The following is a 12,603-nucleotide window of genomic DNA, read 5'->3' as shown; positions in this document are numbered from 1 at the left end:
TACACTTCCTCCTTGACCAATATGCTAGCGTCCATTGGAAAATCTTGCAACAAACGATCGGGTAACGTGGGGGTGTTGTGGAAAAACGAAATAAAGTTTTTAATAAATCCGACTGAACTAAGCAGGAAAATTTTCGTACGGGGGTTTTTGTCCAATTTTTTTCCTTTTCTTTTGAGAACACGGAAAATCTTTTAGCGAAAGCTGCTCTTAGTTCAATAACGGAAAAATTCCGGGAGTTATTAAAAGACAGAGTTATGGTTTAGAAGTTTTCTTTTAAATTAACGAGAGAAGGTACGTTTTCGAGCTAAATAGACGAGAAAAAAGGCTTTAAGAAATATCATACCGCAGGAGACCTATTTAATATATTAGAAGCTTCAATTGACCTATTATTTTCGTCACCATCGCGTATTGTAGGAGGACTTGCACTACTAAGCAGACAGGTAAACGAGATGTTTGTTTCACCACCTCCAGCAACAGCGAGAAATCAAGTATTAGGGAAAAGGAAATCAAAAAGACATGATGAAAATTCAAAGAATGTGCAACCCAGCGTTGACATCGAAATAACAAAAAGCCTTCCTCCTATAGGGTTCAACAACAATCTTCCACATAATAACCAAGACATAAACACATCAAACCACTATAGTTTGAGCTCCAATTCAGGGAATGTTAGGAGCAACAATAATTTTGTTACCACGCCACCAGAGTATGCAGATAGGGCAAGAATAGAGATTAGAAAGAGGTTACTGCCCACTGCAGGAATTAAACCCATGGATGTAAACAACGCAACTCCAGGAAATGCGATCATCCAACGGATAACTACTCCAGATAGTCAAAGTTTTGTTTCGGATCATTCCTCTTCATACGAATCAAGCATCTTTTCACATCCATCCACTGTTCTTACGCATATCACGACAGGCAGTTCACTAATTGATGCAAAGACGCCTAAGTTTGTCACAGAAGTAACGCTTGAAGATGCTCTACCTAAGACCTTTTATGACATGTATTCTCCTGAAGTTCTTATGTCTGATCCTGCAAATATACTTTACAATGGGCGTCCCAAGTTTACAAAACGTGAGTTGCTAGACTGGGATTTAAACGATATACGGTCTTTGTTAATTGTGGAACAGTTAAGGCCAGAATGGGGATCCCAGTTACCTACAGTAGTGACTTCAGGTATTAATTTACCGCAATTTAGATTGCAATTACTTCCCCTACGTTCCAGTGATGAATTTATAATAGCAACATTAGTTAACTCAGACCTATACATGGAAGCAAATCTGGACCGCAATTTTAAGTTAACAAGTGCGAAGTATACAGTGGCCTCGGCAAGAAAAAGACATGAAGAAATGACGGGATCGAACGAGCCCATAATGCGTCTATCAAAGCCTGAGTGGAGAAATATAATTGAAAACTATTTATTGAATGTTGCCGTCGAGGCCCAGTGTAGATATGACTTTAAGCAAAAGCGCTCTGAATACAAGAGATGGAAATTACTAAACTCAAATTTAAAAAGGCCCGATATGCCCCCTCCAAGCCTCATACCGCATGGTTTTTTAGCGCATGACTGTGCTAACTCAGGTAGTCTTTTGAAAAAGGCTTTAATAAAAAATTTGCAACTGAAGAATTACAAAAACGATGCTAAGGCATTAGGTGCTGGTACACAAAAAAATGTCGTTAATAAGGTGTCATTAACTTCAGAAGAGAGGGCAGCCATCTGGTTTCAATGCCAAACACAGGTTTATCAACGATTGGGGTTAGATTGGAAACCTGACAAAATGTCTTAGTAAATTTTATCCACATCGTAAAACCAAACTTCTTCACCCTTCAACCAAGTAACAAAAATAATATCAATCTCATACGTGTTTGATACACGTACTATTATAGATTTTAACGACCTTCAAGATTAAATAATACCTTTAATTTTAATAAATTTTTAGCCTACCGCTCTAGAATTGCCTAATAGAAAATACGCAAGAAACATTTACATGCAGTTAATATGATGATGCTATCACGCATCAGCGAAACATATGTATTATCCTTTAACAGATAACTCAACTGCGTAAAAAAATGCCATGATTATCATCATTATTACGTTATTATTATTGTTTACCGTCGCGATATTACCCGTATTTAATTTTTTCAATCAAGACAAAGCATGGCAAAATTTGCATTACCTTTATAAACAGATTGATCTTTATACATCACTACATAGTCGGTCAGGAACCAAAAAATATTTAGATAAATACTTACAACCTTAAATCGGAATGAGTGACACGAAGAGGGATCCGGCCGATTTACTGGCCTCTTTAAAGATCGATAATGAGAAAGAGGGCACAAGCTCAAATGAAGTTTCAACGAAAGAAACAGACAAAGCCCAACCAGAAAACGCCCCTGATCCAACTAAGCCTGAAGAAAAACTAGTTCCAAAAGCTGAGGATAAAAAAAGCAAGGAAAAGGATAGTAATTTGATTAGCTCAGAATATGAAGTTAAGGTCAAACTTGCCGATATCCAGGCTGACCCAAATTCTCCGTTGTACAGTGCTAAATCTTTTGATGAATTAGGATTAGCACCAGAATTGCTAAAAGGGATATATGCTATGAAATTTCAGAAACCATCTAAAATTCAAGAAAGGGCGTTGCCGTTATTATTGCATAATCCTCCTAGAAACATGATCGCTCAGTCTCAATCAGGTACCGGTAAGACTGCCGCCTTTTCTTTAACAATGCTAACAAGAGTAAACCCAGAAGATGCATCTCCACAGGCAATTTGTTTAGCCCCCTCCAGAGAACTGGCTAGACAAACATTAGAGGTTGTTCAAGAAATGGGTAAATTCACAAAAATAACCAGCCAGTTAATTGTTCCCGATTCTTTTGAGAAAAACAAGCAAATTAACGCTCAAGTAATCGTTGGTACCCCAGGTACAGTTCTTGACCTAATGCGTAGAAAATTAATGCAGTTGCAGAAAATTAAGATTTTTGTTTTGGATGAAGCTGACAACATGTTAGATCAGCAGGGCCTAGGTGATCAGTGTATTCGTGTTAAGAGATTTTTGCCCAAGGATACCCAACTGGTTTTATTTAGTGCTACTTTTGCTGATGCAGTTAGGCAGTACGCGAAGAAGATCGTTCCGAATGCTAATACCTTGGAATTACAAACGAACGAAGTTAACGTCGATGCTATCAAACAACTATATATGGACTGCAAAAACGAAGCAGATAAGTTTGATGTTTTAACCGAGCTCTATGGTTTAATGACAATTGGATCCTCTATTATTTTTGTTGCCACCAAAAAAACGGCAAACGTCCTATATGGGAAGTTGAAGAGTGAAGGACATGAAGTTTCCATCTTGCATGGTGATTTACAGACACAAGAAAGGGACAGATTAATAGACGACTTCAGAGAAGGTAGATCCAAAGTTTTGATCACTACTAACGTTCTTGCCCGTGGTATCGATATCCCTACCGTCTCAATGGTTGTCAACTATGATCTTCCAACGCTTGCTAACGGACAAGCTGATCCAGCTACTTACATTCACAGGATTGGTAGAACCGGTAGATTCGGTAGAAAGGGTGTTGCCATTTCATTTGTACATGACAAAAATTCTTTCAACATTCTATCTGCAATTCAAAAATACTTCGGTGATATAGAAATGACTCGTGTTCCAACGGATGATTGGGATGAAGTCGAAAAAATAGTAAAAAAAGTTTTAAAGGATTAGAACTTTAATATATAACAACTCAAAATATGTAAAACACTTTAATCTAATTCCAAAAAGCTTTGAATATATTATTACTATTTCTCATTAAAACAGCATCGATAGGAAGCAGTTGCTTTTATTTCAGTTTGTTGATTACTTTTTTTGTGAAACAACGTCTCACATAATACAAACAGAACTGCACTGTATCTCCTTTTTTCGGAGATTACAAAACGTTTGTTACTCTCATGTTGTCACAACGCTCTGGTGAATAACGAACAACTATATAAAATAAAGCTTGCATTAAAAGAGATAAAAAATATAAGGCGTATTTGCTTTTTTACTATTATATAAATTACCAACTTTACATAATTCGAGAATAAAATATAAACATATTTGGTAAATTCTTTTGAGAACCCAGAACCAATATATATACAGGTAAGTGAGAAGAACTCAACTACAAAAGGACTAGCCTCTTATAATTGTGGGGCTAACATGTCCATGAGTGGAGATTGAATGAACGCCACTCCCGCAATGAAAAAGGCACCGTTTAATGCAATTGTGTATAGTGGAGATTCCTTGAAAGTTTGGAATCTTGATTTTGGTTGTTGTGGGGAGGCCGCACCTGCACCTGCGCCTGGCATAGCAAACATACCGTTCATTTTCAATTGTTCTATTTGTGTCTTGTTTTGTTTCTTTATAAAATAGAACGAGGATTACTGCACATGGTTCATTACTACACGGTTAAATGTGTTTTGGCTTATTTTTCTCCCTCGTCTCTGCATAATATGAGGAACACTGCGTATAAAATGACAAAGATAGCAAACAGTCATATAATATTTGCTATATATATATATATATATATGAATGTATACGGGTATGGGAGCATACTCTTTCCCCTATGGTCAGGTCATGTATCAAACCGCTCTTCACCTGTGTGTATCCATTATGCCATCTTAATTCCGTTCAAATCACACTAACAATAGTGTCTTCCATTTTATTATATCGATCCTGCAATATAATAGCCTTCTTCCGATGACCTTGTTAAATGTAGATTTGTGAAACTAGATACATCTGATGTAGTTTCGACATCAGTCGTGTCAACAGCAGTGTTAATGGCTGACTTTGTATGAAGTGTCGTAGAGAAGAATCTCTTGGAGTGGCTATGGATCGCGGACAACAAAAAAATCCTCAAATCCCTTATTTGGCCAATTACAGTGTCCATGCAATCCCCACTGTTATATCTCTTATGCAATCTTGGACTATGCGGCCTACTAATTCTTTTAGAACGGCCTAATTTTCTCTTGTAATTGAACATCTGTGACAGATACAACGTCATCCGATAAATGTACAGAAAGAGGTCGAATGCATATAAACCTAAAAATGGTATTAGCAAAAAAGCTATGCATGTGCGGCAGATATATTGAAGTGATTGTATAACGAGCAGTAGAACTATTTCCAACGCCTCTATCATGATTTTCGAAAAAAAAAGTCCTGATTCCTTAATGTTTTATGATTTCTATTTGACCAATGGATCCTGTTCCCAGTAACTATGGGGTAGTAAACGATCTTTCTATAAGAATATTTGGCTTTACCAGACCAGCATACATTAACAGCCAATGACCCTCCCTTAAGATTAAATTTTTTAACAGCAAATTAAAAGGAGATCCTGATTCTTAATAGTGCAGATGTGTGGTGTATAGTAATGTTGCAAATTTGTAATCACGTTTCCCTATAAATAAAAAAAATTAATAAACTAGTGAAATAACACATGAGTCAGAATAATCATAACAATAATCATAAAAAAAAAAAAAAAAATTCTATTGTTTTATACCGGATCAATGCTGCTTTTGAGTGATATTTTTCGAACAATGTACGACATTATTACATGCGGGTAATCTGGGAACGAACAATGGAAAAACCGTTATTTGCAGGAGGGGATGCGAAGATATGAACAGCAACACCAAGTAGTCTGTAACGCCATATTCTCTCTCCTTCCTGTACTTTAAGACAGTTCATATAATTTAATTATAGAGATACAAATATACATCATTTCGTAACAAAGGAGAAGCAGAAAGAAGGAATACCAAGACACCATACCGTAACATATGTCTGTTCGACCCCTTCTCTTTCTATTTCTTTCTCTAATATATTATATACACTCACTGCACCCCAATAACACTCAACTCTAAAGTCCAAACTCTACGAATATGTAATCGGACGGGTACAATGATTTTATGTAGTTCAGCTTCAGGGTCCACGTTTGTTGGCAAAACCAACTCAATGATTTTCTTTGATTCATCTTTCCAAGAGCCAAAAACCTCCACTTCTAGCTCAATGTCTTCTTCACCCCACCAACATTTACGGGCTGGCTTTCTCCAAAACAATAACAGCTTTGCGTTGATATTAGGTTTTGGCACTAGATCATACAATTTGGGCAATTCCGGCGGTTTACTTCTGGTCTGCGAACTATGTCTTGAGGAGGAATGAGAACGAACGTTATCTGCTAGTTTCGACAGCCTTGATTTTCTCTTGTCACGCGCTGTAGCAGGTACTGTACTTCCACTTGTAAAATTCCTAGCTGTGGAAATGGTGCTATTAGATTTACTTGCAGATAAAGAGTTAACCGATATATTGGATTGCATTGGGGTGATAAAGGTGTCTTGAGAGGGCTTGTGCTCTGCCTCCCACTTAGCCTTTGCCTCGCTGAATTTTTGCCTAAACCCTTCAGTGGTCTCGTTAGCCAATCGACAAAGAGATAGTGAACTTATGACTGTTTTGCCAGTTTCTTGAGTTCTGTTACCCCAACAAGTTTCCTTCGTAAATCCGGAGGAACACAACATATCCATTAGATGTTGTTCAGCAGGTCCCAATTTTTTCGAGGTAGACTTCGCCTTTGAAGAAGAATTAGCCTCTTTTTCAATTCTCTGCTGTTGCTGCTGCTGCTTTAGTCTATTCGAAGAATACAAACCTTGGAAAATCGATGTCTTTGAAGTTAAATAACTGCCAGCAGCCATTTTCACTTGAGCCATAAAATGTCGCAATAAATCCTCATTATTTTCTTCATTGGTCGAATCAAACTGGAATTCCTCCTGAGGTACACAATAATAATCCAAGTCTTCTCTCAAAACAATAATAGCGGGCTTTTGATGTAGAATATCTTGCTCATTATTGCTTGAAATTGAGTTGTTACTACTCAGCCCGAAAAAACCCTTTGCATTGGAAACAAAACTACTTGATGGCCTGTCAAAAAATTTTTCCACGGATGATTATACAAATCATCATGTGCCTTTGTATATATCTCCATGATGTACTCAAAACAATCTGGTGGGAAATTAACAATATAGACTTCATCGTCTCTGGTCAAATTAGTGATGACCTGACCACAACGGTCCAAGAAAACACCTGAGGGAAATAAACATAATAATAAGGATTCAGGCAGAGACATCAACTGGTCCCTGGTGATAAAGTAATGGTTTTCCTGAATGTTCAAATGAATTAATGAATCACCATAATCCTCCTCGTTACCCTCATACTGAGCGTTTTGCTGTTGTTGCTGTTCCTGTAGAATCGGAGCGGACTCTGCATTATCTGGAGAAACTTGCGTGATTATATCGTCCATCGTTTTATAATAAGTGTAAGCTCAAATAACCTCTATCTTTATCAATTAATGGGGAGGCGAGAGAAATAATAGCCGAAGTGTGGAGGTGTATTTCTTTTTGCGCTTTCAGTTCTTTTCAGAATAAAGAAGAAAACCAGCAACTAAATAAACAGCTAAACCACTACCGGAGAGAATGTTTCTCAATTAAAATTTTTTACTAAATAACGTCGATTCTCTTTTCCCTTATTTTCGGTGGGATAAACGTTGCAACAAAACTTTTTTTGTCTTTTGAATTTGGATCCTTATCTTCTTATAATACCTTTGGGGGGAGAAAGAAAAAAATGACTCTACACTGATGCCGAGTTAGAGACTCTCTCACACTCTATCACTATGCCTATGCTGTAAACTCAAAATAACGATAGACCGTTTTTTGTCTTACTTCTTTCCTTAGTAATTATAGTTATGGAGCATAAGAAATTGGCCATTGAACATGGGCCCGTTCTGACTAAAATATTCTCTTCCTGATAAAATTTGCTTTTTTTATTTTGAATTGCCCTCCTTCGGGTCGTTTGGGAAAGACAACCCAAACACCTCGTACATACAAGATTCGCAAAGTTCTGATAAGTACAATACAGCATGCAGACGTGATGTTCTTCCTGACCATCAAAGCACTGCTTATGCATACTACATCGTAGACATGAAACAGGATTTTCGCACACCCGTCAGGTCATTTGAATTACGCCTTCATGTCTTACTCATCTCTCTTCTATTTTTCGGATATCGTATGTAACCTATCACTTTTTTTTTCTTAAGGTTGCCTTTGCCGTTGTTCGCACTATAAAAATGCATGGTTGTGAAAATTTTTAACTACTCGACTTTTCGTTCTGTCATCGAAATGGCAGGGAAGAGCAAACGCATTAAGAAAATGTCAATTAAGAGTTTCAAGAACTCGTGTCATTGTTGAAATGCGTAGAATGCTCAGAAGCGTGCCGACTACACATGCTTTGAAGTGTCAAAGTGTTTGAATAGGCGCGGTAAAAAGCCTCTTTTCTTTTTTTATGATGAATTTGTGTTTTCAATCTTATCTACATTATCTGAATTAATAGCTAACAATAGTTATAATGGAAGATATACGACTATCAACAATTCTGAAATTTTTTACCCTTTTTACGAAGGTAGTGAGTTCTTGAAAGGGGCGTAAACCTAAGAATGTGTCCTTATAATGGCACTTATACACATATACATAGATATCAGCTTTACATCTCGTCATCACTGTTGATTAAGAATTCATCCTCATCCGGATTTTTCTTATTTCTAGAAACGGCGTTCGCTTTAGTTGGTGTAGTGTCCAGTGGTTCCGGTGGCAGCGGCTGCCATTTCTTCTTGGTTTCTGTATCTGGAGTATCAATGTAAGTTGTCTCTGCCACTACTTTTCCGGCCGATTCACCAGACTTTGTTCTTGTTGGCAATTGAGGTGGCACATCCTCATCATCTTCAAATCCATCTTCGTTGTGTAGTGTGATTCCGTGGCTTTCTAAGGAGTCATCACCAACTTGAACGCCAAACGAATTAAACCTTTTTCTCTCAGGTTGCTGGGGTCTTGGCTTCTTTCCGCCTTGCGATAAATCCACAATCTCTGGCTCCCATTCTTCTTGCTGATCTTGGGGACCATATTGGTTGTCAGTTTGCTCACTCCCTGGAGCAAAATTTCTCCGGTAAGCATCACTTATCCAGCTACTAACTTTGTTTGCTGTATCTTGTAATGACCGTCCAGCTCTGTCCGTAAGTTCTGGCAAGTCCTTTTCTACAAATTGCGACCACGAATCCTCTTCCTCTTCACTGTCTTCCTGGTGTTCTTCCCTTTCATTTGGATTATGTAGTCTCCTCTGCCTATCTTTTAGACGCTGTTCGTGCATGCCTTTAGGTGCGCGATCACGATTACGGCGACGAGAATGTGAGTTATTAAATTGCTCATCTAATTGACGTGCCAACAGTTCGTCCTGTTCTAATTGGGTTTGTCGTCTTCTTGCCGGTGCCTCTGGAATCCTCCTCACAGGTTGTGTTGGTAACTCTATATCCTTGCCAGATTCAGGATCTGATAGGAATAGTAAGGCATTGAAAGCGGGGCCCAGAACACCCTGAGACGCAATGATAACCGCTTTGATGTATTTCTCTTCCAAATTGGGAAATGCATCCTTCAATTCCTGCAGTATTGGATTTTCTTTCGATGGGTCCTCTTCAGGCTTCTTTCTGGCCGGTAAAGGGGGGTGCTCCTCTTCTTCTTCTTTCGCATCCCCAGCAGGTGCCACCACTGTGTCCTCATCATTTCCTGAGGACTTGGTCACATTCTCTTCGACCTTGGAGGTACTACTCTTGACAGAAATGTCATTCTCTATTTTTTCATCGGAATTTAGGTCCACATCAGTTGTCTTTGAGATATCCTCGTTAGTTGATTCCGGAACATTACTCTTATCAAGCAGAGAAGAGTCCTTGATGTCTTCCTTTTCTTCCATGATTTTGCTTCGGCAGTATCGGTTTGTTATGTGTGGCTATCCAACTGTTCTCAAACTCTTTAGCTGAACCCCTTCCCAACTCAACACTATCTTCCTTCCAAGCCCTTACTTACCAAGATTCATTTCTAAGATAGGAAAATCGGGACACAACGTCGATGATGACAATACACCGCTGTTCAGTTTTTTCAATACTATATAAAGAGAGGGCGATTCAACTTTACAATACTTTACAATTTATGGTTTTCTTACTCAATCCTTCTCTTCATGTTTGCTATTTTTTTCCTAAGACTTCGGGAATATAATACTAAATACTCTGTTATATAGAACTTTCTATGCCTTTTCCTCTATGGCTATGGAAGCGTGGACAACGGAGACAAATAGACCAACCACTGAATATGGCTTTTGACGCTTCTTCTTCTCGGTGGGTAGGGATTAAGCTGATATCCTGACCCGCCTATCATTAGTCCTTCAGACATACTTTGCAAATACGTAGACTGCACGCTCGTATTCTTTTGTAACAAAATTACCAGTTACTAGTTACATAGTATTTTTAAGCTTTCTTAGCTCTTGCATCACTGCGGCTCTGGGATACACCCCAGCAGTATCGCCGACTGCCGCTCTAACGGCGAGATCATCCAGTCTCATGAATGGGTTGTAACCCAGTTCATCGCCTAAGGTAAAGTGACCTGTGGTGCACTCATTACTTTTGCAATACTGTTCCAGCGCGTCGAACTTCTTGTTTTCGCCTATACCAGGATAGATTTTTGCCCTGATAAACCTAGCATTACCACTGGTGTACTCATGGCCAGGATATGTTTTTACTTTATTCCAATTCGCCTCGCCAACAGTCCTTAAGATTATCCTATTCAGAGCTGTGTCCATGTCTCCCCCTGTGCCCTCGAAAAACCTCCCGCAACCGGCAATGAATAACGTGTCACCTGTGAAAATGCATTGCTCACCCTTCTCTAAATCTTCGACATGATAGCATATGGAATCCTTTGTATGACACGGCGTCCTAATACACGTTACTATTAAGTTACCCAAATGGTACTGTTGCAAATGTTCGGGTATTTCAGTGACCCCCGGAGAAGCCTCAGATCCACCAATTATTTTAATTTCGCGACCTGTGTTTCCTTGACACAGGATACTATGAAGCGCTAGGTTCCCCCCTGAATGGTCGTAATGGTGATGTGTATTGACAATAGCATCAATACCTTCTTTTTCTTCACCGCTTAATTCTGGCGACACTTCAAGAGGTTCTGCAGGGTCAATTAACCATGCGTTTCTCCTGTCTTCAGTGCTTAGTAAGTAACTGTAGTTGACACCACCTGTCAACCACCGCATTTTTATAGGCTTAACATGCATATTTCTTATGTGTTGCAGTAAAAATTTCATGCGGAAAAGAATGGTTGCACCAAAGAGCAGTATAAGTCTCCTCTTCATAGTACTTCCAGGTCAGTCTTCACATATCTTTTAAGTTCTGAAGATACAATCCGCTTCGTAAAACACATTGTCAATCCCCCCCGCGATGCCGCCACTTCTCTAATTTCTTTGTAAATAAGGGTGTTTCCAACGTTCAGAGATTTCAAACTACTGATTAAAACGATACCAATGGTTCCTGGGCTATCACACTTGCAAATTATTGATATATAACAGGCTAACGTGGAAGCACGCTCTTTTATCTGGTTATATCATTGCCGGAAGGGGCAATAACTTTATATAAAAATTTAATATTAAATAGGAAAAAGTGAAATATGGATGGAGGTGGGAAAATAGCAATATTCTACAAAATGAAAATGCTGATGGAAAAAATAATACCTGATTTTTACAACGTTATGACGAGGTTCCTCCTAATTTTCATTTTTGTTTTCATTTTCACTATATAATTTCATTTCGAAAATTTTCTTCTTTCTTTAATAAGTTTTAGTTAGGTTTTGAAGCCGCCACTTTTCGTCAAATCAACATCCTTAGATTCAAGCTTCTTAACTAACTTGAGTCGTTGTAGTTCTTGCCACCTTGTCAGTTGAGCTTGTTTATGTAATTCAAATCCAAAAATTTTTGGAACGTATCTTTTAGTTGGATGTTTGGGCACCATATCTGGAAATGCCTGCAAAAACATACCTGGAAAACTTGTTCCAAAGTATGCACCATCAATGGAACTATGTCTCGATGATTTTGGTATATAAAGATCTTCACAAGATGGACAATATAACTTGACGCAATCTATACCTGGAATGTCATGCAAACCAACTGGCAACAGCTGTTGTAAATTGCAATACACACGGGGGCACCTTCCAAAATCTGCCTCTTTATATTTTGCGTACATTTTCTGCAAACCTTTGATAGTTATAATATACCGCGCGTGGATGAGACCATACAACTTGCGGGAATCTGATTCTAATTGCTCTAAACGGGCATGAGTCATGTTTTCTAAGATACTGTCATCCAAATCATCTACAATATATTGTACCACATAAGAAAATTTTGAAACTGTCTTTTGCAAATTCATCAGATTAAAACGATCGGTAATATATTCGGGATCAACGTCACAGAAATATTCATGGCCTTTTCTCCCAAGAAATAAATCGATCCACATATCTACGTATTCTGATGAATCAGAGTCATCATCCATAAGAACATCATCTTGTTCAACTCTGGAGCTTTCCCTATCCACTGTTCCCACATTCTCCGATCTACTGCCCATGATCTGCTTTTCTATAAGTTCTCTGAGTCCCTTAATCTTGACTAATTGAAAAAAAAAAAGCTAGTATTTCTTAAGCAAAAAATTGATAAA

At 38.3% G+C, this 12,603-nt stretch overlaps 8 protein-coding genes across 8 annotated transcripts; 2 read left to right on the top strand and 6 right to left on the bottom strand.

Moving 5' to 3' along the window:
* Window positions 1-449: 449 nt before the first annotated feature.
* Window positions 450-1,784, top strand: STD1 (Std1p; the record flags this gene model as incomplete). The annotated part of the gene is made up of 1 exon (XM_033913302.1): window positions 450-1,784. One exon carries the CDS (start codon window positions 450-452, stop codon window positions 1,782-1,784), a length of 1,335 nt encoding a protein of 444 aa, XP_033769193.1.
* A 480-nt stretch (window positions 1,785-2,264) lies between these two features.
* On the top strand, window positions 2,265-3,719 carry DBP5 (ATP-dependent RNA helicase DBP5; the record flags this gene model as incomplete). The annotated part of the gene is made up of 1 exon (XM_033913301.1): window positions 2,265-3,719. One exon carries the CDS (start codon window positions 2,265-2,267, stop codon window positions 3,717-3,719), a length of 1,455 nt encoding a protein of 484 aa, XP_033769192.1.
* Window positions 3,720-4,171: 452 nt separating this feature from the next.
* On the bottom strand, window positions 4,172-4,357 carry TOM6 (Tom6p; the record flags this gene model as incomplete). Its single annotated transcript, XM_033913300.1, has 1 exon — window positions 4,172-4,357. One exon carries the CDS (start codon window positions 4,355-4,357, stop codon window positions 4,172-4,174), a length of 186 nt encoding a protein of 61 aa, XP_033769191.1.
* A 338-nt stretch (window positions 4,358-4,695) lies between these two features.
* IRC23 (Irc23p) lies at window positions 4,696-5,169 on the bottom strand (the record flags this gene model as incomplete). Its single annotated transcript, XM_033913299.1, has 1 exon — window positions 4,696-5,169. One exon carries the CDS (start codon window positions 5,167-5,169, stop codon window positions 4,696-4,698), a length of 474 nt encoding a protein of 157 aa, XP_033769190.1.
* Window positions 5,170-5,857: 688 nt separating this feature from the next.
* On the bottom strand, window positions 5,858-7,317 carry WHI2 (Whi2p; the record flags this gene model as incomplete). The annotated part of the gene is made up of 2 exons (XM_033913298.1): window positions 5,858-6,938; window positions 6,971-7,317. 2 exons carry the CDS (start codon window positions 7,315-7,317, stop codon window positions 5,858-5,860), a joined length of 1,428 nt encoding a protein of 475 aa, XP_033769189.1.
* A 1,235-nt stretch (window positions 7,318-8,552) lies between these two features.
* CUE5 (ubiquitin-binding protein CUE5) lies at window positions 8,553-9,809 on the bottom strand (the record flags this gene model as incomplete). The annotated part of the gene is made up of 1 exon (XM_033913297.1): window positions 8,553-9,809. One exon carries the CDS (start codon window positions 9,807-9,809, stop codon window positions 8,553-8,555), a length of 1,257 nt encoding a protein of 418 aa, XP_033769188.1.
* Window positions 9,810-10,346: 537 nt separating this feature from the next.
* Window positions 10,347-11,204, bottom strand: GLO4 (hydroxyacylglutathione hydrolase GLO4; the record flags this gene model as incomplete). The annotated part of the gene is made up of 1 exon (XM_033913296.1): window positions 10,347-11,204. The coding sequence occupies one exon, from the start codon at window positions 11,202-11,204 to the stop codon at window positions 10,347-10,349; it is 858 nt and encodes a 285-aa protein (XP_033769187.1).
* A 532-nt stretch (window positions 11,205-11,736) lies between these two features.
* On the bottom strand, window positions 11,737-12,513 carry CKB2 (casein kinase 2 regulatory subunit CKB2; the record flags this gene model as incomplete). Its single annotated transcript, XM_033913295.1, has 1 exon — window positions 11,737-12,513. The coding sequence occupies one exon, from the start codon at window positions 12,511-12,513 to the stop codon at window positions 11,737-11,739; it is 777 nt and encodes a 258-aa protein (XP_033769186.1).
* Between the last annotated feature and the right edge of the window lie 90 nt (window positions 12,514-12,603).

This window comes from Saccharomyces paradoxus, chromosome XV, assembly GCF_002079055.1.
Source record: "Saccharomyces paradoxus chromosome XV, complete sequence".
Lineage (NCBI taxonomy): Eukaryota > Fungi > Ascomycota > Saccharomycetes > Saccharomycetales > Saccharomycetaceae > Saccharomyces > Saccharomyces paradoxus.
Note: the sequence above shows the minus strand (reverse complement) of the source record. Positions and strands in the feature narration are given on the sequence as shown.